At 43.3% G+C, this 26,650-nt stretch overlaps 8 protein-coding genes and 3 non-coding genes across 11 annotated transcripts; 7 read left to right on the top strand and 4 right to left on the bottom strand.

Moving 5' to 3' along the window:
* Positions 1-391: 391 nt before the first annotated feature.
* Positions 392-478, top strand: ATNIH1004_009636. Its single transcript has one exon. It is a non-coding gene; the product is annotated as a tRNA-Ser (tRNA).
* A 5,090-nt stretch (positions 479-5,568) lies between these two features.
* ATNIH1004_009635 lies at positions 5,569-5,655 on the top strand. Its single transcript has one exon. It is a non-coding gene; the product is annotated as a tRNA-Ser (tRNA).
* Positions 5,656-6,500: 845 nt separating this feature from the next.
* On the top strand, positions 6,501-6,921 carry ATNIH1004_009634 (uncharacterized protein; the record flags this gene model as incomplete). The annotated part of the gene is made up of 2 exons (XM_033574222.1): positions 6,501-6,623; positions 6,706-6,921. 2 exons carry the CDS (start codon positions 6,501-6,503, stop codon positions 6,919-6,921), a joined length of 339 nt encoding a protein of 112 aa, XP_033422240.1.
* Positions 6,922-7,307: 386 nt separating this feature from the next.
* On the bottom strand, positions 7,308-8,094 carry ATNIH1004_009633 (uncharacterized protein; the record flags this gene model as incomplete). Its single annotated transcript, XM_033574221.1, has 3 exons — positions 7,308-7,744; positions 7,814-7,923; positions 7,967-8,094. 3 exons carry the CDS (start codon positions 8,092-8,094, stop codon positions 7,308-7,310), a joined length of 675 nt encoding a protein of 224 aa, XP_033422239.1.
* A 2,115-nt stretch (positions 8,095-10,209) lies between these two features.
* On the bottom strand, positions 10,210-11,163 carry ATNIH1004_009632 (phosphotransferase family protein; the record flags this gene model as incomplete). Its single annotated transcript, XM_033574220.1, has 1 exon — positions 10,210-11,163. The coding sequence occupies one exon, from the start codon at positions 11,161-11,163 to the stop codon at positions 10,210-10,212; it is 954 nt and encodes a 317-aa protein (XP_033422238.1).
* A 346-nt stretch (positions 11,164-11,509) lies between these two features.
* On the top strand, positions 11,510-11,595 carry ATNIH1004_009631. Its single transcript has one exon. It is a non-coding gene; the product is annotated as a tRNA-Val (tRNA).
* A 4,452-nt stretch (positions 11,596-16,047) lies between these two features.
* ATNIH1004_009630 (uncharacterized protein) lies at positions 16,048-16,719 on the bottom strand (the record flags this gene model as incomplete). Its single annotated transcript, XM_033574219.1, has 1 exon — positions 16,048-16,719. One exon carries the CDS (start codon positions 16,717-16,719, stop codon positions 16,048-16,050), a length of 672 nt encoding a protein of 223 aa, XP_033422237.1.
* Positions 16,720-20,135: 3,416 nt separating this feature from the next.
* ATNIH1004_009629 (class I SAM-dependent methyltransferase) lies at positions 20,136-21,005 on the top strand (the record flags this gene model as incomplete). The annotated part of the gene is made up of 1 exon (XM_033574218.1): positions 20,136-21,005. The coding sequence occupies one exon, from the start codon at positions 20,136-20,138 to the stop codon at positions 21,003-21,005; it is 870 nt and encodes a 289-aa protein (XP_033422236.1).
* Positions 21,006-21,490: 485 nt separating this feature from the next.
* ATNIH1004_009628 (uncharacterized protein) lies at positions 21,491-22,005 on the bottom strand (the record flags this gene model as incomplete). Its single annotated transcript, XM_033574217.1, has 2 exons — positions 21,491-21,897; positions 21,954-22,005. 2 exons carry the CDS (start codon positions 22,003-22,005, stop codon positions 21,491-21,493), a joined length of 459 nt encoding a protein of 152 aa, XP_033422235.1.
* An 827-nt stretch (positions 22,006-22,832) lies between these two features.
* ATNIH1004_009627 (oxidase ustYa family protein) lies at positions 22,833-25,068 on the top strand (the record flags this gene model as incomplete). Its single annotated transcript, XM_033574216.1, has 4 exons — positions 22,833-22,886; positions 24,136-24,319; positions 24,375-24,593; positions 24,656-25,068. The coding sequence occupies 4 exons, from the start codon at positions 22,833-22,835 to the stop codon at positions 25,066-25,068; spliced, it is 870 nt and encodes a 289-aa protein (XP_033422234.1).
* Positions 25,069-25,877: 809 nt separating this feature from the next.
* Positions 25,878-26,641, top strand: ATNIH1004_009626 (uncharacterized protein; the record flags this gene model as incomplete). The annotated part of the gene is made up of 3 exons (XM_033574215.1): positions 25,878-26,030; positions 26,086-26,387; positions 26,488-26,641. 3 exons carry the CDS (start codon positions 25,878-25,880, stop codon positions 26,639-26,641), a joined length of 609 nt encoding a protein of 202 aa, XP_033422233.1.
* Positions 26,642-26,650: the final 9 nt, after the last annotated feature.

The following is a 26,650-nucleotide window of genomic DNA, read 5'->3' as shown; positions in this document are numbered from 1 at the left end:
ATTTTGGAATGGCTAGTGATATGGCGGCAGTCCACGGTCACGCTCCGTCGCCAGGGTTGTTTCTATTACTTCTCCATCTACAATTCCTGCCCTACATATCTATAAATCTCCGAACCACTATTGATGTAGCTATCTGTATATAGTTGCTCTGCCAGTCCATTAAGATTACCATATTCCATATACTCAAACCAGAGTCCATAGCCATAAAATAGTGAGTCATTTTCAGGGGCAACGGTACAATTAGATAGTCACCCGATTCATAAATCCAGTGCCTTATGTGGTTGCCAAAATCAAGAAAAAATGAATGGCCATTGATATTGCGAATTTTCGTCGCGACAATGTAAACTTCATATATAATGTGAAAACCCCTGAGTGGGTACTAAATGCATTTGACACTTTGGCCGAGTGGTTAAGGCGCAAGCCTGCTATATGCTAGCTTGTGGGTTCGCCCGCGTGAGTTCGAGTCTCACAGGTGTCGTCATTCTTTTTATTCCTACCTACTATAGGTAGTTATCTGTTCCTGTATAGAAGGACCTGTGTTTGAACTGTAATGGTTGGCCCTATATCTAACGTTTGTGCAAATTTTGGGGTTGAGTGGTCTACGGGCAAGGACAAGATGTTCTTCAAGCCTAGACTAATAGTCGCCGAGTATTGACTGACATCGATTCGGAAGTTCAATCACACTATGGATTCGCTGCCATTCATTTCCATGGATGACAGGGGTTTGAGACTAGGTCCTTAGGCAATCTCCGATAGCTGTTACTCGAATCTGTTGGCTGATAGCCTAACGCAGGTCGAGATAATCAGCCTCAAGGGTGTACATAACGCTCGTGCAAACTAACAGCAGATTATTTAAACAACCTGATTAGCTGTCTAATTTACAAACATCAAATCATATATCTGGCCAAGTAATTAGGTCAGATAGCAGGTTGCCGAGGAAAGGTAAGGCTAATATCAAAATAACAATAGAATAATAAATAAAAGTGTGCCCCTTGGTCATATGCTCGCAGCTACTTTCAAAAGAAGGAATTCCTATGCATACTTGGAAGTTGATATCATTTATATATGGTAGTAAGTTAAGCAAGCTGTGAGAAATTGCATATATAATTTACTCTGGGTTTCAAACTCATAACCCAACATCTGTTGGCCCTTCTTTGCCTACAACTATTAATATCTTGTCTTACAGTAGCAGGATTTTCAGACTCAGAGCTAAAGCATTTATGCCCGAGATATCTTGCGAAAGGAATAGATTTATTGTAACCACTACTTGGTAATACCTGCGGCTCCATGTGTAAGTCGTGATTGCACTAACAGTACCACCAGCACGATTGTAGGGCGTAGGGTCCAAGATATTAGAATAGAGCAGTACAATGTATCATTAACAGCAACCCTCTGAATGGCCAACGGCTCCTTGACTGGCTTGTTCCCAACCCCAACAGCTTCTAGTTCTTTCCACAGGCTGTGGGCAGTGGGGAATGTGTCTTTAGTCCATATTTTCAATCGTGATAACTAGTGAATTAGAGGGAAATGGTAGAACTCCGGAGTAGGTCAAGGAGGGACTCTTAGACAGCTCAGAAGTTGTGGGCCCGGAGCCCACAAGTTCCCGGTAGGAGAGAAGACAACATTCCCCTTACGCAGGTGTGTTCTGTGGTCTGCAAGAAGGTTGTTAATTGTCTATTACCTCTTCGAACGAGGACTTCAGATAATCGCTATCTATACAAATGTCACGTGCCAATCCCCCGAATTCCTCCACTACACTAGCCAACACTTTAAGTATTGGGAAGGTCCTCCCTTCATAGCTAGATACCATGGTTAAGTTCTGGTGGTGTGTTTTTAAAAATGCTAAATTCACATTTACGGTTCCCAGTTGCCCCAGTGTCTGTCTGTATGAAATATCCTCCATATTTTGCCTTCCCCATACAGGTATCGGGAGGCATTTTCATAGATTCCGTAAAGTCACAGAGTTAAGAAGGACGTTGCTGCTGGCAGTGTCAGCCACGATAATGCGCTGGCTATGGATATATGTGAGAGAGCGAGGAATTAACCAAAACCAAGAGAGTTAAAAAGCTTTAGATGGCTTATTTAGACTCAAGTAAGAACGTAGGTCCCCATTCTCTATTAAAAGAAGCTGAATAGCTGTCTCAGAAAAGCCAAGGAAGGTAACAACACTATCTTACTTTCCTAGGCGCCGATAGATAGGCTTTTCATGCTGGAGAGACTCAATATTTGTCTTTACATCATCACTATTTGTGCTCCATCTAAGAGGTATCTTGACAGCAAACTATCCCTGACGGATAACCAGTCCAGTTCTTCCAATACCGAGGATTTGCTCCTGAGGAAAAGAGCTGATGGAATCGGCATGATGGGAGGACATCGATGTTATTAGCTGCGAGCACCCTCGTAGAAATAGTGGGATCATGTAAGGCAGGAATGTGTAGGAGTACTTAATCTAAATAAAAGTACAAGTACTTTAACCACACTGATGTGGCATGCATGATATATAAGAGGTGGTCGTAACGACGCGTTACTAAGCCCTGGCTACTCCAGACTATAAGAATCATATATTGGCGGGATCATCCTTCTAGTCAGCGATACTGGTTGTTCCTTTCGGCCTCTTAAGTTGAGCCAATTTAGGCTTGACCACAGTGTATCTAAGGTAGGAATATGCTGGACTTATAGCCCCTTTTCACAGGCGGTGGAAAGTCGTCGTCCCTAAATTTGCAGCTCAAAGATTCTGAAGAGTGTCTTTACCAAGAAAGACTTCCGCCCAGATTGAGAATATCGCCTCAAATTGTACCACGTCCTAAAGTCAAGTCTGAAGAAGGGATTTGATATGTCAACAACAAGAAATGTCCGGGACATCCAGAGCTCCTAGCAACATACTACAGTCGCTATCACTCTGCAGGCCTTATCATGCACGTTTTGCGCCATCCTGAAATTCCTGTTAATGTACAAATAAATTTGCCTTTAGAATAGAAAATATCACTCTCAGAGAAGACTGAATACGTTTTAAACTGTTTTGAGGTCATTTCAGTGCCAGTCATGTACTAACTATCCCGCTGCGGATTAGGCAGATAGACTGAAAACTCCTGTGTCCAGAAGCTGTAGACTACCCATTGTATATAAAAGAATTGGTGGGAAAATCTTTTATCATATAAAACATGGGATGGTAGGACACGCTCTTCCTGAGGTGCTATGGCAGGTTGAAAACTATTATATAGAGACTCTCTCAGAGACCAATTAATTAATATCTGCGGCTATAGCCACGAAGAAGTTCAGATATTATAATAATTTTCAGCGCATGACATACAGAGCTTTCTTTGTATAGTTTCAGGGGAGGACGGCTTAATTCAAGACAAGTTCTTTCACCCAAGTGCATAAACTTTTAGTCACAACGCGGGTAGGCTATGTCCGGCAATTTTTCCAGGTCTTTTATCACACGTACTTTGGGCTGTTCATCAATATTTTGGGAGAGATATTTCCCTTTTTAAAAGGGGAGATTACCACGATGCTGTATATCTTACTGCGGTGACGGTGGATACTATCAGTGATGTGGTCGTGTTAACACTGAGCTTGAAACTCGGCCACCAGTAGAAATTTCCATCCAGAATTTAGTATGGATCTCAAATCAGTGTCTGGGAAGACCGAGGGATAATTCTCTGTTTATATTGCTATTGAAGTTCGTAAAATCGTTAAATATATTGTTGTTTTAATAGTATGCATGTGTGTCTTTATCACAACGTACTCTAGAAATAGCATTTAGAGCTTGCTAAACTATAGTTTTTACTAGAGTCCCTGTACTAATTTGAATGGAGTTCGAGTCTCACAGCTGTTGTCATGCTTTTTATTTTCTTAATTGTATTGTCTATCTACGTCTACCGTCAATATGATTGGGAGATAGTGAGAGAGGAGAGAGAGGATGCTTAGGTAAATGTCAACCTTGCAAGAGTTATCACCTCCTTATCAGGCAGTTTTGCTTATTTTGATCTAATCACTAAGATTAATTTTCTTCCGTTGTATGTAGAAGCACGTCCATCTATACCTCTTTGTAGATCTGGCCAATATCATCACGGACGAGTCCTGGTGATGATTCTAGGAGTAGGTCTCCGCAACAACAATAGCCCTCATCTCCTATCCTAGTCATTTAAGGATTAGTCATATCCGGAGAGGCGTGGCATATTTACAAACCTAACTGATATACCGACAGACCGAGGAAGTCGCCTGAAACCCAGTTAAACAGGCAACAGATATTAGCACTCGCACACAGCCATCAATCCCTTATTAGATACCTTACTAACAATTCCCCCATCAGATGGATCTGCCAGGCCGGTGGTACAGCCGGACGTCACAAAGTCCGCAAGGCCGCCAGAGGCAAGTGCCAATATAACTAATTATAATAAATAGTAACAATACATTCCTGGAACAAAAGGATAATTGCCTGGCTGCTATTAATTATATGGAAGACCAACCTGTGAAGATGATACAGGCCGCCCGCGAACCTATCCTGACAATGACCCTAACAGGAACCTAGGTACTTTGGGGGCTATCATCACTACAATAACAACGCGGGGTGTAATGCTCGAGGACGAGGTGGTTAAATAGTCTGCTAGGAGTCGGTACTGTTGTTGTGGATTAAAATGGAAACTCTCCCTCAGGCAGTACGCCCTCCTTTTTCCTCTTTTATAGAAGGAGCTAGAACAGGAAGGTGAGTCCCACGTGCATACCTTCGTCCAATTTTTCAAACTGCCTATCTTCCACGCATATTCATACGCACCTTCAGTATATTATTGATTGTGGTTTAACTAACTGATGGTTGGAATCGAGCTCTTTCTCTGCTATATAATTGAATTGTTGGAGTATCTTGTGAAATGGAAAGGCTGTGGTCTCCCAGATGGTACGTAGGAGCCAGAAGTGAGCCTCGAAAGTGGTAAAAGCACCCTTCAAGAATATAAAACTGTCTCTAAAATATGGAAACAGCCTTCTTTATATTACTGTTTCTTCGTATGTTGGTCTTCTATCTATCTTTGTATTTTCCTTTCTATGTTTTTTTTTTATTTTTTATTTTTTTGTAGTTTTATTGTGTTAATTACAACTGCATACTAATATTTGCTTTCCATTTAAATATATACTACCCTCAAGCCACTCAGTTGCTTCACCCTCTGGTCACCATCTCATATACCTATGTCCTTCTCTTCTTCACCTATCCACATTCATCCTTCTTTTATATCTACCGGAAGAACAACATTGCCCTGGTTTCATAACACTTCCCATTTATTTTCCCACTTGCTTACTTTTTGTTATCTGTGGGGTCGGTAACGAGCTGAATGGTACGCTATGGTGCGAATGGGAGTATCTATATGGGAGGGAAGATGGAACCATGTATATTTCAGAACTAATCGAGGATGCGATTCTAAACACTTCGCACCTGACTAAGTATCTTGGCTAAGGATCTGGCTATCGCGCTTCTTGCGCTCCTACCACTTTTTCACAACCAATTATTAAGAATGGGTAGTAAAACCTTTTTTGTGTTTAAGGAAATAGCTGTTTTAGATTTAGCGGATATCACATGACACTTTGGCCGAGTGGTTAAGGCGCAAGCCTGCTATTTGCTAGCTTGTGGGTTCGCCCGCGTGAGTTCGAGTCTCACAGGTGTCGTCATTTTTCTCTCTTTTTAGTCTCTCTACGTATACAGTCCCTGGCCTATCGTCAAATCAATCTCCGAACACCGCCATGTAGGCACTTACAATAGTCATATAACTAGTGGCCAGTTTGCAAATTGTAGTTCCCCATATATCTATTACAGCGCCCATATTATTTTAGATTTTTAGTGTTTTAATACAGTATAAATAATAAAATACAGTCCAGATTGTAGTTGGTTATCCTTTTTGAGACATCTAGGCTAAGACTGGGAAAGGGGATGCGTCGCTGGTAATCATTAATAGCAGACTGCTGTCTGTGCGTAATTCCATACAGGGTCTCCCATAGCATTCGTAGCAGTGATGGCACAGAGAAAAGCAAACGGTCGTTGGAACGGGCTGACTTGATCTGTGCTGGCCTGGCCTTACCCGTATGTTAAACCATATCGGGAGTTATGTCTTTGGCCAAAGGCTTATAGAGTTATCTCCTTCTTAGATTCCTTAGGCAAAGCCGCAGAAAAGGTTGTTGCAAATAGACTCTCCTATCTCGCTGAGCTGCCTCAATCAATCATACATATACCATGACCAAATGGGACGTAGAAAGAGAAAGTCTGCAATTGATACAGTGCTATCAGTGGTACATGATATAGAGCTAGCAAAACATAGAAAGAAAGTTTTGATGCCTTTTTTTCTATATGTAAAAGGGGCTTCTAACCATGTCTCTCTGAATCGGCTACTTAGAATTTGCCTAAAATAAGGCCTTCCATATAGTTTGATTAGATGGATTAAATCATTCATGTTAGATAAGAATCAAAAACACAAGTAATTGACTTCAAAAATTATTTATTCTACTGATGCCCGCTAATGAGACGTGACGGAGGAGAGGGGAAACACACCCACTACATCGGCCATACGGCAATCTGGATCGTCTCCATCGACAGCGAAGAGGGCTGCACGGGTGACCACTGCCTCACGGGCCACAATGAGGTATCATGAACACAGAGTGCTCGATGATTGCTGACCTGGGCACGACGGACACAGGCACGGGCACCTTCTACTTCTGGTACAGCGGCAGCTCTTCTCATATGATGAGAGCTCGCTGACCTATCCTTTGTCCTGGCAGCTTACCGGCACAGACGCAGGCGCGATCTGCACCGCGTTTAACAATAATAGCTGCGATAATAGTGACGGCGAAGAGCAGGCGTACATGGCTTACAAGGGCTGCATTAACTATAGCAAGAACTTTGACACGGAGACCTGGGTTGCTTTGAAATATGGTATTTAGATGTATGTTTAGGAAATGTGGTAGGGACGGAGAGAGGAAGAAATTGCAGCTGATGAGGAGAGCTGATGATGCGTTGGTGGAGTGGATTATTCTGTCTGGATTGGTGGCGAGCATTTGGACTAGGGGGATGATGGAGGCTGGGGTTGAGCTTGTGTCTGTTTTGGGGGATTTAATTTTATACACAAAATGCTTGGAGATGATGATACCTTGGCTACTTAAAGGCAGCTGAAGCTGCTTCAAATCGTATGATCAATGTACATTAGTTAAATCGCCAATGCTAGGCATATCTAAACCACCGACTCACCACCAGCTTAAACGCATGAATCACCAAGGTTGCACACCATCCCTTGTAATAACCTTCCCAACATCATCATGCCGTTGACCTTCTAGCACACCTCGAATAAAAGGACCCGCAATCTCCGGATCACCAGCCCCATCTCCAGGATTTCTGGATCCCTGCTTATACCAGTTCCCAGAAGCCCGGGAGAAATAGCCCATACTTTCACTCCGTCTTCCCTCAACATGCGGTACCATTCCCTCATCAGCATGTTCAGCCCGCACTTGGCGCTGCGGTATGCCGCAAAACTAATCCCTGACTTGGGCCAGCCATTCGGTGGATTATGGTTTGCAGTTAGCGCAGTGTTATCGAGTGTGGACGTCCCCGACGTTAGAAATAGAAGACGTGGGTCAGGACTCTGGAGCAAGAGTGGCATGAAAGTGGATGTAAGGACTTGTGTGCCAACGGTATTGACATTCCATGACTGGTTCCATGCTTCTTGCACAGTTAAGTTGCCTGCAGCGAGCGATCTATCGAACTGGGCCCCTGCAATGTATATCTTAGTTACAGGAATTCCTTCTTCATTTATCAAGTTAAGACCATTCTGGGACGAACCGGCATTGTTTATCAAAGCATCGAGTTTTCCAAACTTCGACTGTACCTCAGTGAACGCGGATTGGATTGAAGCGTCATTCTCAATGTCGATCTGAATGGAAGAGCTGACTCTTGGATGTTGGAAATTTGTCTTTGATAGTGCTGATGGCTGACTGTGCCTTTTCTAGCGACCTTCCACCAACTAGGATGTTGTATGCTTGCTTGGAGTCGTATAGTGCTCTTACGATCTGGAAGCCTATGCCGCTGTTGGCACCTGTGACCAGGATAAGTTTGGATGCCATAGTTAAAATTTTCTTCAATCTATTGTGCTTTCAATTTTCTAATGTTGGAGAGATTGAAATAGCTATGATCTCTGACCCCACTGAGCGGGAAATAAGGAAGAGTATCGGACTTAACACTTGGACTGCGAATTATCCAGAAACAAAGGAAATGCCAAACAATATGGCTATACGTGGCAAGGATCATGTGATTAAGGAGGGGTCAAAAAGGCCATCAACAAGAGAAAGGACATGATCAGAAGAATAATCAGTAACCATCAGAATAATCATTAAATCATCAATATAATCAAGAACTCAACCAGCTCAAATCGTTCACATATAACCTTTTTACCAATCGTACTCTATTTACTATTCTAGACTAGCCGGATATCTAACAGGAAATAGAACGAAGGTTAGCCTAGCTCCGAGCAGTAGGTGATTTAAATGGCGACCTGGTGTTTGATTTCATATTTTAAAAACTGTACTGTAGTAAACGTATGACCGCATTCCACTAGAGAAGGATTTACACCCTCACCAGACATTTTACCATATCCAATTAGTTAGACATCCATATAGCACGCATTGGCATTCCACCGGTAGGCGTTGGACCCCGTCCCACTCAGCGTAGCATAGGAAAAACAGCCATAAATATTCGGCTCTATGGGAGACTGGAGATTATACGCCAATTCAAAATCAGAGACCCGGACTGTCAGTAGCAGTACTAATTTGAGCTTTATAAGTGCTAACCTGCCCCGTACAGTTCCCCCCCTTCCTATCTCTAACGGCCTCCAAGCGTCAGGTGGGACATTCTGTCTTGAGCCAGGCACGAAGCGGTCCGGATCAAATTTGTCTGGATTGGAGAAAATATCTGGTCGACGGTGCATGGTGGTGTGAATAGAACAACCTTCTGTGTTTATGTTAGAATAGGTAAAAAGAACTCTTGGGAATGAGAAACGTACTATATGGTCCCGGATGAAATATCTTTGGCAATATTTCAATATTATCTTATCACTCAAAGGTCAGCGCCTGTCCCTTTTTAAACTATTGTGGGAGATTGCCTTTTTTGCTTGTTTTAGAGTAAAACCCATAGAAAACAGGCGGAGTGTTTCACGACTGTGAGGGTGAGGGCCGGCCAGTTTAATCGTTCGGATTCGTTTTCAGCCACTGCAAGGTAAAATTTCGGTCCGGGTTGAAAATACTGTCATGTTCTTTCTCATGCTCTTCTTGTCCCCGTCTTACAATATCTGCTGATATAAAAGCATGAATCAGTACTTCAATGCAATCATTAACCACCCATAAGTCATATAGAGATGTTTGTTGGGTGTTATGTATTTACAGAGAGAATCGTACTGCCAACAATTGCGGCCAGTAAAGCACCAGCACAGCTTCAACGTACCATGTTAACCATGTAAATCATTCTGCGTAGATGCCCTAGCATCTTTTCGCCCTCCTGATGATGCGCCCTATCCGTTCCCCCACTGGCATCACCGCCACCCGGTCGTTAAGACAGCATGGGCACTAACCCTCGCTGATCAGACAGGACAGTCGGATATCGTCTTCACGCAGGTCGTCAGCGGACTGTCCATACCCATCGCAGGCATCGACAACGTGGTTGGACAGTGTAATCGACTCCTACCGCTCCCTGTCTGGTAAGACAAGAAGAACCAAGCTGTTGCAACGGGTGCAGACCCAGCATGTCGATAGTCTTTTGTTCCAGGGAGTGTATCTCCGTGATATCATCCAACATAGTACTTCCTAGCCGGTAGATACACCCTTTGGAATATTTTTCTGCGTCAGAATGTGGAGTATCCGATTCCGTTTGCCATAGGCGAGTTGCGCCGCCTCGTCCTATTCCTCTGACAGTGGTGTCTATGGTGGAGAACATCGTGTCGTTATTACTTGTTCGAGTGATGTGGTGGATCAGGAATGTCTGGATGGGTTGGGGAAGTCTATGCAGCGGTAAATGTCTCTTTGCAGTGGCTCTGGCGATAGTTTATATCCGTAGCTATAGTAGTAGTATTCTACTATATCTTCTATTTATATGCAGCTTCTCTGCAGAATATAGAGAATAGGAGTTGACAGAAACAATAATCTAATAATACTTCAGTGATTCTGTATCCAAGTCTTAGGCACAATATTTCACTCCAAAGACAACTTCAGCTGCGCCCTCAACAACCACTGTGGGCTCATTGTATCAATCCCCCGCAATCGCTCATCCAACCGCATCACACAACCCGACCGCCCCAGGATAATCCCCTGTAGGATCGTCTCCCTGCTATATCCAACAGCAACGGCGACTTCCTGCGCTGCCTGCGTGCCAATCGTCAATACCATTCCGGCAATATCAATTGCAGGGTTCCCCAGACCAACATCCGCCCAGTCTAGCACCGCCGTGAACTTCCCCGTGTCTTTATTCACGAGCACATGTTCCCCTTTGAGATCATTATGCACGAGCACCGAGTCCGCTTCCTTGATCCCTTGGATCTGATCAATGAATGCTGTCTTCCTCTCGAATAAACTCTCCGCATCCTCTTCTCCAGCATCAATCACACCTTCTAACCCTCCCTCATGGATCATCCTCCTCCACGCGTGCACCGCGTTCCGGTGGAGGGTATTCAACTCCGGCATTTCCACATCAGGAACCTTCACTCCAATGCTAATTATCCCGGAGATGTCAACGTTTTTCAACACCGTTAATAAATCTATAAACTCCTGCTTTGTCTTTTCTTTTATATCTTTGACATCGTCCAGACTAACCCCATGCAGTTTTCTCTCCAATGAAGCAACGTGTACCCCGTCCTCGGAAACCGGAAACGAATATACACATTGCGGGATGAACTCCGCCGGTAGACCTCGGCTTTCGTATCCTGCACGTACGACCTCGCGGATTGCTTTCTCCCGCATCTGCATCTCGGCCCCGTCGTATCCCCGGTCTTTGCGCGGCTTTGTTACCCGCAGGATGTAAGAGGTATGTTCCGCGATGAAATAGATCAGGTGGTCGTCGCCTTCGATGGTTGAGTGTCGTGTTAGGGTTATAGGGGGGGAGAGGGTGGAGGAGACTTTGTTTGCAAGGATTGCTGGGTTTATCTCCATGATTATGTATGTGTCTTGTCTGTAGTTGATTTTGTGGATTTGGGAAGGAAGAATTGAAGAATATAAAGCAGTGGAGGTATAGTCGGGAACCGAATGGGGTTAGTAGGTGTATACCTAAGAATGAGCACCTAGTAACCTACGAATTGCGTGGGTGTATTACCATTGTATTAGTAATAATATTTATTTAGAATAAGAATGTACAGTTAGAAGTATGCTTATATATAGGATAACCAGAAGAGTCTATACATAGGATACTGGCATGGGCTTGGAGGTTGGATTTATATAGAGTAGATCTATGCATACTCAGCCCTTCTTAGACCTAATTTAGTACTAAAGCATACTGTACAGTCACGTGGTCTAATGGTTATGATATCTCGTTCACAAAATGAACGCATCCCGAGATGGTTCCCGGTTCGATCCCGGGCGTGACTATATTTTTTTAAAAACTTATCATCCTCATTATCGATTGACAACATCCTATTTTCCCTCTACTAAAACTCAGAATAGAAAGAACTATGTCAAACGAAGATTTAACTACCTAGCTAGAGAACATATAAAGAAACAATTTGCAACACCTAATATAGCAACTTTCTCAGCTGTCCTTTCAAATAGGTACATGTAACTGAAATAGAATTCTGACTTCTAACCTCATATCCCTATTTACTGATTGTAGTTTTATGTATTCAGCTCTCCAATTCTTGCCGTTCGATTCTCCGTGTCCATTTTCCAGGTTCGCTCTTCGAGTATTGCGCGGTCTGGTGGACCACTTTGCTGGAAATTCTTACTTTTCTTGTTGCTTGACCTGCACCTGCTCTTCGCTCTGCTTATATCGCAGACGTGCTGTTGCTGAGAATAGTTACCAGTTCATGGCTGGTAACATATTCTATTAAACTAATACAGATCTACTAAGATTGTATAATATTTTGGTTCTTATTAAGAGCTACTGCTGCGGCCCCTAAGAGAAAACCCAATATCTACTACTCTCTACCTGGTAGTAGCCTTATTGTTTGTCTCTTCTTAGTCTAGTTGATATTAATTTGGTAAAGGCTAGAGTTTACCATGGGCTAGCAACCTTGGATAAATTATTTCTAGGGCCCGCAGACGCAAAAGATCCATCACCTGCAGAGTTTCTGCGTGTCTTTCCCTGTTCTACTACCCCAGTTTAGTAACATGATAAGACAGGCTATAATATTCTGGGCATTTTAAAGGGCTGGAGCCCGTTTGACCTCTCGGGCCTATTGACCCCATTGGCCCTATTGGCCCTACTGTCCGTACTGTCCCTTTTTTCTCTTTCCTTCTTCAACAATTCCTTTTTGTACATAGCCTATCCTATAGGCTGTTCAGCCATTGTTAGATCCAAGTACAATAATTAATCTGCCGATCCACACAGGGCTCTAAGTAAAGTAATATATAATATAATAACTACACAGGTCTGGAGGGCAAATAAATGAAGAGCCACTAAGATAACTTAAAGGGCAAGGCCTATTGAGTACATAGTACAATTAATAGTAAAATAGTACTAATGAGTCGGTCGCTAAACAGTGACTGGGAAATATGAATTATACTAGGCAAGAAATATAGAGCATTTTTTGGTGAAAGTGGTTTTGTCATTATACATTGAACAAAGCAAGGGGAATAAAGCGTGGAGCATCTCATTATTATCCAAACGATTGTGCCTCCTTTATTACATAACATACTAAATCAACATCCTACATAAAACATCAACAATACGAAAGCTGTAGAAGCTGAAATCAAAGTATCTCGGACTAAAGATAAATGATTATCACTGTTATGGCCTACGAACCAGAGATGCAAATGAAGCCAAATCAACTCTATTCGGTACCTGCAACGAGAATACTAAGCATGGGGAGGGAGGGAAGAGGATCAAGCCAAGCAATGGAGAAGTTATCCTTATATACTACCACGCTCCGCCGCTCCTCCACGACAAAACATAGTAAATAGAACAAAAGTCGAACAACGCAAATCGACTACGCCATCCGACTCCATGCCGGTCATTACAATCACTTCCAGGGGGACTGGCAGCTCTTAATGTAGTTGTTCTAACCGAAAAGGTCACTTAAGCGTCTAGTAGATATCAAATGAAGACCTACGAAGACCGCGGCCGAAATAATCAAGCATTTACAGAGATAATTGGTACCCTCTTTGATATCTTGAGCTCGTAGACTATAAATGGTAAATACGAATCTAGTATCCATCTATCTATTTGCAATGTCCGCGAGCGATTTTAGCAAGGATCCAAAGCCTAGCAATAGACGCTTACGTGGTATGAAACTGCCAGGGACGGATATTCTTCACTGGCGATACATGGCGTCTTACGTGGCGTTACTTAAACCAGCAGAGGGACTTTCTCTTGTCCGTATGATTTCGGAGCTTATTGTGGATAGAAGGGCCAAGAGAAATGTTGCACCGGCGCCGGTGTCGAAGCTAATGTCTTGGTTGCCTGGAGTCCGTATGTTAGAGCGAGGCTGTCTGACAATAAGAAGAAAGATAAAAGTCTTCGGGATAGGTTGAAATAGTATATCCCAAAACCCCTTATTTTAACACTCTGCTTGTTCCTTCTTGGTTATAACTTTGACATAGAATTCCCTATTAGTCTTGCCCAGTGGCCTTTATCTCTAGAACGCCTTATCCTTTACTATTCCAGCGAATCCACAGAAGACGCAGACTTTCCTCCACCCAAGCGCTCTAAACCCGGTGCGTATGCCTTCTGTATAGCATTCCGACAACTGAGCCAGCAGCACAAAATTATATTTCTAGAAGGAGTCATGGTCGGTCCAGAGCTATTCTGGCTGAATCTCACCTTCTTCCTCCTGACCTATGGCAGTTGCCAACCCGTCGGGTCAATGGCTCTTGGAATAAGACCTGCAATACCCAGAATAAGATTTCGACTGTAATCTGGAGCACTTGTACATGAAAGCATCCATGGATGACGCACCACAGGCGAATTCCCTGATGACTATCGCACTGCGCCATCACCAACTCTAATAAACTTTATACAGCTGCTGCGCATGCCGCGCAACACATGCCGAAATTGGAGACAATAACTCTTATTGGGCAGGTCCAGTTGGGAGAATATGGTCTGATAAGGCATCGCATTCTCAAGTGCCAAATAAAGCATGAATTTGACTACGAACGAGAACAGGACCAGGTGAGCTGGATGGGTTCGTCCAAGTTCCCACTTCCCCGGGAGGCTTGGGAGATAACTGCGAATATACATGGTCATCCTGATTTAATCATTGAAGTAATACAATTCGCTTTTATGTTGTCGCTGCGGACTAACGGGCTTATAGAATATTGTTTGACAACATGTCCTTTTTGCCTCAGATACTACCAAACACCGGATGAGGAATGGTCTGGTAATATCTATCTATTTCTACTGTAATATGGGTACTATCCCGGACTACGAGTAATTTCTCTGTTGAGCTGGACGTTCTTGCTACACTATATTCTGCCAGCGTTACCTTTAAATTGAACGAGAGAGCATCTCTGTGGGGAGACAATATGTCGAAGATCAGAGAGTCAGGTGGTGGTAAGGTTGAGTAGGCTGTTAATGCTAGCGTAAGGGACGAGCGACTCAAGTGCAAGATCCAGCTCTTAAGGTGGTAGTACGTAGCCAATCTGGCAGTTTATTTGGCTCAAACCAGGCGGGCTGAAGAAATTATCTATAAAAATAACCATGGGCTGAATAAACTGAACAAGCGGGTTAATAGTCTTAATAATTAGTACCAATTCGCTATTTTCTGGCCCTTAAATGAGGGTAAATTCCTTCCACTCTCTGCCATTACTGTGAGGCTGTACAGATACCAAGACTAATTCCATGCTCATCCATATTCTACATGTTCTCTGGTGATATGCGGAATTTGGTGGCAATCCCCTGAAAAGGCATATAAAACATGCCAATCTATTCTATTCTTGTTCCCTGAATAGGGCTTGATGGTATCCTTTATTTTGTAAGTTCTAAATATATGGATTTCATTTTTAACAGCCTAAAAAGATTCAATCTTTGCAAAGTAGTACGGGGTCAATATTCATGCGAAGGATTCGAAGGGCGATTTCACGCGTTCTTATAATAGTAAAGGAAATCCCTGCTTGTTCTGATATAGAATCGGTCAGCTAGAAAGGGCTCTTGGGAAGGAGTCAATCGCCGGGAAATTAATAAGCTATACTCTATTCTTTAGCACTACCAATACGACCGCGAAGGGTGGTTATAGCCAATCCATATAGCCTTGCTGCAGCTTTCACAAAGCTAATTTTACTACTTTAGGGGCATTAAAAGCAGCTTTGAATTGTTCTCTTATGTGGATCCCATTTTGAATAAGAATTTGTTAGTCGGTGGTTGAGAAAAGATGAAATCTACACAGTGGGCGGAAAAAGGGGGGTGATCGGAATGTAGGCGAGTCATCGTATCTGTTCAATCTGTTTAACAGTGGACAGTGTTGCCAATTCAGGTGGAACATGCATGTAAGGTGTATCTGCCACCAGTTGTTGAACAGCCATGTTAAGATACATCTACAGCAAGTTCTAAGACAAGCTGTTAACTGCCATGTCAAGATGTTCTATAAACGGTCGTTTCTCCTTTAAAATACATCACGAACAATGGGACGTTGTAGATGTATCCTGACTTGTTTGGTGACTGTAAATAACATAGTAATTATGTCCAATGCCTCTATATAGTGTTGCTAGGACTTATCAGCCTACGAAGTAGTTTAGCAAGAGTAGATACAGCTCTCAGAATGGCAATTAAAATTAATTATTCCCATGCGATAGACCGCTACAATCATATAATCCAGTTGACTCGACGCTTGCTAACCAATAACACCCTCATTTCCCATTCCTAGAAGTTATCTTGGAATCTGTCCGCCACTAAACCAACCATTCCAGAGTCGCAAGGCCCAGAGCAAGAACCACGACTACGTTAACGGTATTTCCGCCCGAAAGAGAAGACGCGGAGTTTTCTCCCGTCGACGATGCATTAGCACCGGACGATGTAGCCGAAGGGATATCCGATCCAGTGCTTGCGGATCCGGTCTTAGTCTCGGTCTTGCTAGCCTCCGCCGCGCTCGATGAAGTCTTGCTCGCATCGGTGATTTTGGAGCCATGGACGCTAGAAGAGGAAGCAGTGGAATTCGTTACTGTGCCAGTGCTGATAGCCGAAGACGATGCCGCGTGGGATGCTGTCGACGAATCCGAATCCGAATCCGAATCCGATCCGGCGGGATTCTTAGGGTCGTACTTGACGACTTTAAATCCTTTTATATCGACGGAGGCTTTCTTCGTGAAACTCTGTGTCGCCATGCCGGATGGTCGGCCCGAACAGTCCGACGTCGTGAACATCAGCATGTTGATGCCTTTTTCGCCTTCCCCGCTCATATCGAATACCTGCCCCTTTGCATGATCGACTTTGATGCAGGCGTGTGGGCCCTCGCCGGATGCCACCGATTGGTTACCATCAGCGTCCCTCCAAGTGAATTTCCATGCGTATGCCGATGGGAGGAGCGAAATCGCGTATAGCGATAGCGAAACGGAGAACTTCATTGTGTGAGAACAGAACGAGAGAGAAATACGGAGTAAAAGTCAAACGGTTGCTGATTCCCACAGTCAGAGTGGGAGACCCCCTTATTATGCACACTCGGCTGTCCCTGAATTCCCCATGAATGGGGGCTAAAATGTGAAGCCTCGTATTCAGACCTGCGATATCCAGTTACAGTCGATGCTAAACGCAAAACGGCCCCACAGACGGAGAAATTGGGGATGAGACTGTCCTTGGCGCAGTGATCGCTCTCCTCAGACTGGATCTAGATGGTGGTCGGTGAATTGACAAGTAGCCTCGATTGGCTGTGAGACAAGGCTGAAGCAATAGCATTAAGTAGGGTTAGCTAGTGCTAATTTACTTTTTTGGAGGAGAAACACTTGTCATAGGGAATGTCTTGGAGGGCTCGTAATACAAGGCTGAGTGTAACCCACCTGTCAGAGCTTGCCTTTTTGCCTTTTTGCCTGCCTTGACTGTCATTGTTGTTGCACTTATAGGAGTACGCCGCTGTAGCGCCTTGGGGGTGCTCTCGGGTTGCATTTATACTAACTACAAGAACCTTTAGATACTTAACTGCTTGTAAAGGCTTGCTCTCACGGACCCAAGTAGATTCTCTCCTTAATTTTGTATACTTCAATTACACAGCCTTACTATCTAGGTAGTGGAATAACACTTACGGATGAAAGTGCCGCCTTAGGATGCCCACTATCATCCTCATTATATAGCTAGTATATATAAATTAAGTTACACCCGGTGGGCTTATTCAGCCATCGGCTCTGAGGGTCTTAAGAGAGAAAAGAAGGCTGCAAATAGCCTCATCTATGGTTAACCCAATAAATGCACCATTAGTTTAACAAACCGAATAAACACGCGAGAGAATGAGACCGATAGTATTGAACAAGAGGATACTAACTGAAGTATACAAACTGAAGTATACTATATAGAAGTTTTGCTATGACCATTCGCCCAGGGGAAGGAATGGGTGGCAGAAAAATGTTATACCAGCTACATGACGGTAGCCTCCTAGGGATATGGAGGAATGACAATATCAACTGTATTGACTGCTTTCTAGACTGTCCTCTCTTCTTCATCAATCAATTTCTAAAAGAATGGAGGCGATTCAGGGGGATGACGCTGAGCACTCTCCAGGTGCTTGGAGTAATCGGATACTGAATCCCGAATATTTCTCTATTAACATTAAACCGACATGCAAAGATTAATATAGAATCTAAGCCACTCGACCAAAAGGGCCCGCTAAATCAGTCTGATAGCCAAAACACTCTTTGCTTTTGTTTCAACAAATGACAAAATACGCTAGTACCTAGGTAGATGGCTAGGCTCGGAATAATTTTGTTTCTATAATTTTTTCGCAATGGTAGTTCTCACTCGCTTACCGGTGACGTTAATACTTTAACTGTTTGTTTAAGTCTGTTTAAAACTAGCTCTGTCCTATACACTGATCCAATTGGCCCACAGATTTTAGAGGCCTCTACTACTACTATGTGCCAGTCAGGTGGTGGGCTGGAACGGCCTGGTAGATGTAGTTCTGGTAGTTTGGAAAGCTGCCCTTTAACTGAGCAGGCTGGAATCAATTTTCTATTTTAAATGTTATATTAAGACCCAAGTATAGAAGGTATTAAATCTTAGGTTGTTGCTATTCTTCAAACCGATGATATGCCCAACCGCCATTTGCTAACCTTTTTAATCTCTTTAAGAAGCTGGACTGAGGGTCAATGCAGAATAGACCGCTTGTAGCTCAGCTGTTCCCGCCCAGCCAAAGTGTTTTTGACCAGGGCACAACTAAAAGCAAGATGGATGCAGATCTTGCACCAACGGGTCTGGTGATAAGACCAGAGAATAAGCAGCCAGGTTCTTCGGAGTTATATAGTTTTCCAAGGCTCCACGCGGAATGCCAAGCTTTATAATAAGGAAGAGGATTGGTTGCTAAAGAGACTGATGAGAAAGGTAATTAATATCTAAGGTGTGATAAAGAACTGATATCCTAAAAATCCCTAGCACTCTCAAGAGTCCCAAACGGGGCTCATAACTGTCTGTAATTTGGTCGTATTCTACAACCATATTCATAGTATGACTGTCTAAATCGATATGATGAAAGATCTGATCTCCAATACTACGCATATTTGTCCTACTTATATGTGTGTGGGAGCTTGGTTAAGCTGCCAATAATCGCTACACTGATTAGTTTTGAATATGTTGGATATCAACGCAGAAAGGCGCGTAATCTTCGTAATAGATGTAATTTATACCAACAGCTTTTCCCTCACACAGTGCACCTTAGAATCTAGATGTTTTCAACTTTTTAGTTAATGTTGAATGAAATACACTATCAAAGGCTCTTTCCGATATTCTCTGTTTTATTTGGATTGTTGAGAATCTGGATGCCGAAGGCATCCGCTGGACATCCTAGTCCAACAGTAGATATCTCATTCAGAGGCTAACGAACACGTAGAAATAAGTGCTGATGTACGCTCACTCTTAAGGATAGAACAACTCACACACGATGCGATACTAGATCGCGCGATAGCTTCAATACACTATTTTTCGCCGCTATCCTAGCACCTCACCACATACCCTTCCCTGAGCCAACACACGTGCTTTCAACATGGATGAAACTTTTTCCCCACATCAGAGTATAAGTTTCGAAGTTGTATACACCGTATAATAAAGGGTAAAGCAAGGATAGGAGAACAGGCTTAACTAAAAAAGGTGCCGTTAAACATACTGCACAGTACCACTTCGCAACCCAAATATTTGGACTGTATAGGTAAGGATATTAAAGTACTTCAGACCACTAATGTAAGGGGGATGATGTGCATATTTAAAACCTACCTACCATTATGCATGTAACAAGCAAGTCATGTTCTTACAATCCAAAATAGAACTTACTAAATTCCTTTCTTCTTAACCAGTACACTAACCCGTATTAATATTCTCTCAATTTGAGATATTAGCCTAAGGCACAAGCACCACTGCACTTCAGAAACATTCAGACGAGTCAACAACACACATTATCTCTTCTCGTCAGCGCTCCTTGCATGCCAAGAAGTATACAGTACATGGTTCTCATGCAGACAAAACAACAAGAGCTTTAGCCCCTACCTATTACTTACGCAAAATCTCCTCATCCTTACGACTTCCTTACATTTACCCCTCAAGCATCCTCAGGTTTAGCGAATAATTTAAATTAGTACAAAATGCAGAGTGCTTTGTGCCAAGAATTTCGATAAGGATAGTAGCTAATACTCTTAATCCACGAATATCACACACGACGTTGTTCCAAGTAACTGCCTATTCTACTACCATTAAATCGACATTTCCTCATCAATATCTACGTCCACATTAACAAGCTCACATCATCAATAGTAAAGGAGTACTGCTCTTACTAACCCTAATTCCGACTATGGAAGGCTACAACTCATCCTACCGAGCTGAAAGCTACGAACTTGCCCACACTCGCCACCCCTGGCTTAACAAAGACGCCCCCGTCTACTGGGAAGCCTACAAATTAATGCGGCAATTGCGACGACTCAAGCAATCTAATTCTTGCCGCTACATTGTGGTCGATATCGGCACAGGAACCGGTCGCGTTATCCGACATCTAACAGACCGCCTTACTCAGGAAGCATCCAGTCCGAAGGAAGTCTTATTTCTTGGCCTAGATCCATCTCCATATATGCTGGAACATGCTCAGCGCTCTATCCCGAATACTTTTAAACAAAGTACATTTTACTATCCTGTCTCTGCCCTAGAGATGCATACAATTGATTTCCTTAAGGGCCCTCCAATTGTTGACCTACTTGTCTTCGCCAAAGGGTATATCAGCTCTCTATATATGCCTGGAGAGGTAGAAGAGTTTCTGCGACTTGTTTCTAGTGTTTTGCGTCCGCATACTGGCAGGGTGTACTTGTCGCTTTTTCATATGTCCGAGGAACACAATGCGGAGAAGGCGTCCCATACATATAGAGAGATGACGAACTCTCTGATTACTGAAGAGGCATTAAGTGTTATTTATCCTGGAGTTGTTTATCGACAGACTAAGTCTGATGTGAAGATGGAGGGTGGTTTTCAAGTGGTTACGTCAAGCCTCCAAGTTGTGGAGAGGAGAAGGGATGGACAGGAGAGGGTGATTGAAAAAGATACTGCAGTGGTAAAGTGCCGTATCTGGAAGAAGGGCGAGTTTATTAGGGTAGCGGATATGGCGGGGTTAGATTTCATTGAGGCTAAGGGGACTGATGACGAGACGATTTACGTCTTTAAGACGGTTGGGTAATCAGGGGAAGGGATCTTGGAATAGGAGAGACATGTTAGCCTTAGCTATTTTGTTTTCGAGTGCAATCAATGTTTGTTGCACCTACGCTGGGGATATACGCCCGTAGATATCTTAGTACGCATCATATATGCATCTTTTGGAGCCGCTAGTTTTGTGCAAGACATTCATAATTTAAATTGGAGAATCGCTTGTAAGTCTCAACAAAGGGAGTATAGTGTCTGTAATGCAGAGTCTCTTCTCTGGCAAGAACCCACCTCATGGAATCAGTTAGGCGCTAATCCCAGGGCCGAGAAGACCAATAGAAGTCGTTGATGGCAATACTCCTTACGCAGTTATACTGTACAGCCCAGATATTACTAGCGAAACGTAAAGTAGATTGATTGATTGCTATCATATGAGGTACCCGTGGAGTAACATTAAAAGGGCTTCATAATTATCCCCAGTATGGCCAGCCTCGTATTGGGTACTGATTTCCCGTGAGCCGTTTACCAATAGACGAAATCCTTGTCTTCCACTTCATCGCTGGGCATCTGGCCAGGACGAATAGCATTGTTAGCAGGCCACTCAGGGTGGTCGTCCGAACGACGCCAATAGACGAAATCCTTGTTTTCCACTTCGTCGCTGGGCATCTGGCCAGGACGAATAGCGTTGTTAGCAGGCCACTCAGGGTGGTCGACCGAACGACGCCAATAGACGAAATCCTTGTTTTCCACTTCGTCGCTGGGCATCTGGCCAGGACGAATAGCGTTGTTAGCAGGCCACTCAGGGTGGTCGACCGAACGACGCCAATAGACGAAATCCTTGTTTTCCACTTCGTCGCTGGGCATCTGGCCAGGACGAATAGCGTTATTAGCAGGCCATTCAGGGTGTTCGGCAGCGCCAGTCAAAGGAACTGTATGGTACATAAGCTAGATGCTAATGGATATAACTGATGTGGCGATTACCCACCAGCCATCGCAAAGAGGGGAAGGGTAGCGAGAATAATGGCAGAGAACTTCATTTTAATAGTTAGAGTGGTTCTGGTAAAAAGAATAACACGGGAAGGATAGTAGATGGATAAATTATTTGTATGTTTTGTTGGGCTTCTTCAAGGCTATCGTCAGACTTGTGATGAAGGCAGCGTTGATGCTTGGACTGTACCGGTATTTATAACTTCTCGACAGACTCGGTTCTTGAGAATAACCCGTGACAAGCAGTGCCTCTTGTCCATAATAAACTGCGTATCGGCCTTCCACTCTCTAACTGGACCATAATTGCTTGTGATGTTACCTTCTCGCGGTTGAATTTACCAGGAGTTGGAAGATGCATACATGTCTAAGCATGCATAGCTAACTCCTTAATACAAGATGCTCTCTAGCCAACCAGAATAAACTGGTGTGAAAATCACAGATGTAAGGTGTACTATCCTAGAAGCGGGGTTCATGATTTCCAGCATACAGCAGTACGTCCCTTGCTTGACATATGGGAGGGCGATTACTCGGCATATACTCCATATGTTGGCATTGTTCCGAAAGGAATGTTCTAGGGGTCAGTTGACCCCAGTGTGACTGCTCTGACTTAGAAAGATCCGGCAAGTAACCGGCTTTTCTAACTGAAAATCTTGTGTGGTTCATATCTTCCTCCAGAGGCCAGTTGTTAATAAGGATCTGAAGATAATAACCCACGCAAATATGAATACCTATAGGAATAATTTGAGTTTACTAATCATACGAGCTCTTCATATAAAGAGATAAATGCACATACTGCCCGAAGCGCCTGCGATTAGAGAATTTGAATTCTCTAATCTACAGGCGGTACCTAGCTTCTCCTAATCTGGCAGGTTGACATATGACTCGCTTAACGGCACGCTTGCGACATGTAGTGACTTGTCAAGATGTAAGGGTAAGTTCAAGTTAATGTAAATCAAACCCCGCACTTTATTGCTGACCTGCTATATGGCACCTTTCCATCGCCAATAAAAGAGTGACTATTCAGACTACTCTGTCTACACGAGATATGTCGCGCTGATTCTATTAATAAGAATATATTGTAATTTGTCTTCTTTGTTACATATTTTATAAAATTTTAACACCTATATTTCCCATATTATAGTTATTTTAAACCATCTTATCTTATGGGAAGTTTATATTATATTTCCATAGTATGGTTGGGTTGCGCGGCAACTAATGTAGAAGAATTCTAAGAACTGTAGAAGAACCGTTTCTGATTCAGCCCTTATGAAATTAATTCCTCGGTCAATCGACTGCGCCATCAAATTTTAACCCTTCTCCTGCACCATCTGTTCGTAAGTTGTTAAGGTCGGTATTTCCTTGCATCCTTTCCCCTACTCTTTGCTCCCTAACTTGCTAGCCTTGTTATTCTTCGGAGTAGGTAAAGATAGATGGGTCCAGACACATTGATGGTCCATATACCTTGCATGTTGCAAGTCATGTGAAGCCACAAACAATGACGGAAAGTATGTTTCGTCATCAAGGATTAACAACTTACTTTATCTGAAGAATTGTCCGTGAACTGCGGCCGCACATTTATCACTTACTACGTCTACTCTCACAGCGAAACGTAAGGACACATGTATCAAACGGCAAGGGGAGCAGAAGCAGATACAATCAGGCGTGTTATGCTGTAAGTCAGAAGATGTAGCCTAGCTGTTTCATAGTCTTCGCATGTATCACTGCTATCTCTTCGTAGTACCTCTGTATTACACTTGTTGGTATCAACTTCTATCTCCGCTAGGTATATATATGCAAGGGAAGAAAAGGAGGGGATGGGTCACACATCCTACTCTGTTTACGCCACATTCTGCGCAAAAGTCAGTCACTGATCTTATTACATGGGGCGGTGACGAGTTTCAGATAGTACTGGCTGGGGTTTATTTACTGAGACTCAAAATGAATGTTATTTTATTGTCCTCTGGCATACTGAATTCCACAACACTTCCCAGACAAGCTTTTAGGTCAAATATTCCCATGTGCAATAGATACAACACAATAACTACTGTCAGAATTTCTTAAACTCCATGGCTCCAATTTCAATGACTGATGAGGCTAAATACTCCTTATTACGTTCTGTTGAGTTAACCAGGTTCATTTTGTGGCTGCAAAAGTATCTTATCTAATATTTCTTCGGACAGGAGTTCGAGGAAGAAGCTAGGCTTCATATGCAGAAGCGAAGATATAATCGCCGTATAAAATGGATATTTGCTGTACCAAATGCTCTTTTGGCTGCCATATCGCTTGGCATATTAGTTTATAGCCTTACAAGGCCTGGTCGGCCCTTTACTGCCAATGAGATTTTCAAAGAAGTTAATGCTTACTGTAGGTTCTCTGAAGCATTTGTTTTAGTTTATTACTAACTAATTATGTTCTGTAGCGCCCATTCTTTCACGCTTAGAACTACCATTGCACAATTACACAGTGGATGGCTACCTCTTTGACGTAACTCATTCAATTCTCCGAGCCGAGCCATCTCCTGAATCCAATGCTGAGTGGGATCGGATCTCCCAGCTTGGACCTATGGTAATGACCAGAGAAGAAGTAATTAAAATGCATAAGGATCCTGAAAAGGTGGTCAAACTCCCACTTCACTGGGGTAGGTAAACATATCCATCTACTATGGCTGAGCTTGTCACCAGCTAACCGTCACTGTCATAGGATACGGAGATGACGCATACATCTGGCAAACAGAAATGCAGCATAACATCCACTGCCTTAACTTTATCCGCCAGTATGCCTACTTTGACTACTTTTACCGGCCAAAGTACGAACGATTTGAGGACACACCACTTTTAGACCGCATTCATTTATCACATTGTCTCTACGTACTTGTTCAGGACCTCCGCTGCCAGCCTTCGTTTAATGCACTGACGTTCAATTGGATGGACGGCTGGAATACCCCGGCTACTGACTTTACACCTGAACGACAGTGCATTGACCATGAAGAGTGGCTAAAATGGCAGGCTGAAAATAAGGTTCATACAGAGGGTCAGTACCTTCCTCGACCGACAGACCCGGAGAAGTTTATGCATGGACCTTTGGGTATGGAGCAATTGTGGAAGGAGGAATAGTCCAGAACGATCTTTTTAATTCATTCGGCAATATTCATTTTCTGCTTTTGTATGTTTGAAAACTCGACCTCTGCAACCCTGGAATGGCCCTGCGAATTTGTACTTATTTTGCCTGAACAGAAATAAGTATGTAATAATGAACCAACTATCTGGCCAGCCACAAATATTATAATAATCTTAATCTAGTTTAGATTGGTTTTGCCTTGCTGTAAAATCCGCCCCGCGCCGCTAATTCACTATAAAATATTTGATAATGATAAAGCCTGAAGATAAACTAACGTATAGGTTGCTATTAAGCCTTGCCTTTTAATAAATTGGAATTTTTTACATCATCTCTATAATATTTTGGTTATAGAGATGTTTTAATGGTGAGAAGCAGCTTACATCTAGAAACCTGGCATCAGTGTTATTATATGTTAGTGTTGTATTGCTATGCTGTAAGGGAAGGCTGTCTCTGACAGGATGAGGAGAATGATAAGCAGAGATATAATTTTGTGCTTCTGCAGCTAATATTCCAGAGCACTAGCTGTTCTCCTTGTGATCGAATAGCCCACTCTAAAGACTGGTACTGTATCTCAAGCAGGTGATAGATATAGAATCCAAGGACAGATCATGTTGACAGATAGCCAAATCTACCATGTGCCTATGTTTCATCGAATGTTTCTGTCACAATTGTATTGTAAATAAAATATGAAATGGGACTGTATTAGACAGTAAAATAATCTGGATTAATATTGTTTCTATTCTAGATCAAATACTACCGCCACAGTCCTCGTTGGATCCCGCGTTCTTCTAGAGGTTCTTCCGCAATGGATATCATGTCCGATTCACCGTTCGCTCCCCAGAAAAAGCCAAAACCGATAATCCAGAGTCTGGTATCCGCAGGCCGACAAAGCCTGGTTATTGACCCGGACACAACAGTTGAAGGTGCCTTTGACTCTGCCTTACAGGGCATCACCAACGTGATTTATGTCGGCTCCCCCCGTACCGATCCCCGGCTACAATCCGATAACACAGATCTGCCAGCCCACAGTCCAAGGGACTACGAATTCCTTAGCCGCCACTCTGAAGCAAACCCAATATCAAGCTCGTTGTCATCACTTCGTCTATAGTGGCAAATATGCCATTTATCCCTATCCGTCCGTCACCGTTACTCCTGCCTCGCGGGTCCCGGTATCCGGGCCCCCTAGTGATATGACCGATGTTATGGAGGCTTATATTATGGCCAATGTGGCTGAAGTCCATGAGACAGATGCCTTCGTCGGACACATCGTACTCATTTCTCCATTACGCATGCGCTTCCAGGCTATGTTTTGGGTGTAACGAGCTCGCCCCGACGGCCGACGACGTGCTCAGTAAGTATAGCTCTAACATATGCATGATATCTTCCTTAGTAGGCACTGATATCTCGTTCCCTAGCCATGGGGAATATGTGCATATTGACGATGTCGCTCAGGTCCATCTCAAGGTCCTGCTTCTGGACCTGACTGAGGAGACACCGAAGGTGTTTGGTGTCTGCCCCAATGTCAGTTATGATACGGAGTTTGATTACGTCCAGAAGGCATTCCCTTAAGCTGTGGAG

This window comes from Aspergillus tanneri (genome assembly GCF_003426965.1).
Source record: "Aspergillus tanneri strain NIH1004 chromosome Unknown AapTan_5_pilon_pilon_pilon, whole genome shotgun sequence".
NCBI classification, from domain to species: Eukaryota; Fungi; Ascomycota; class Eurotiomycetes; order Eurotiales; family Aspergillaceae; genus Aspergillus; species Aspergillus tanneri.
This window is presented reverse-complemented; position numbering and strand designations above follow the sequence as displayed.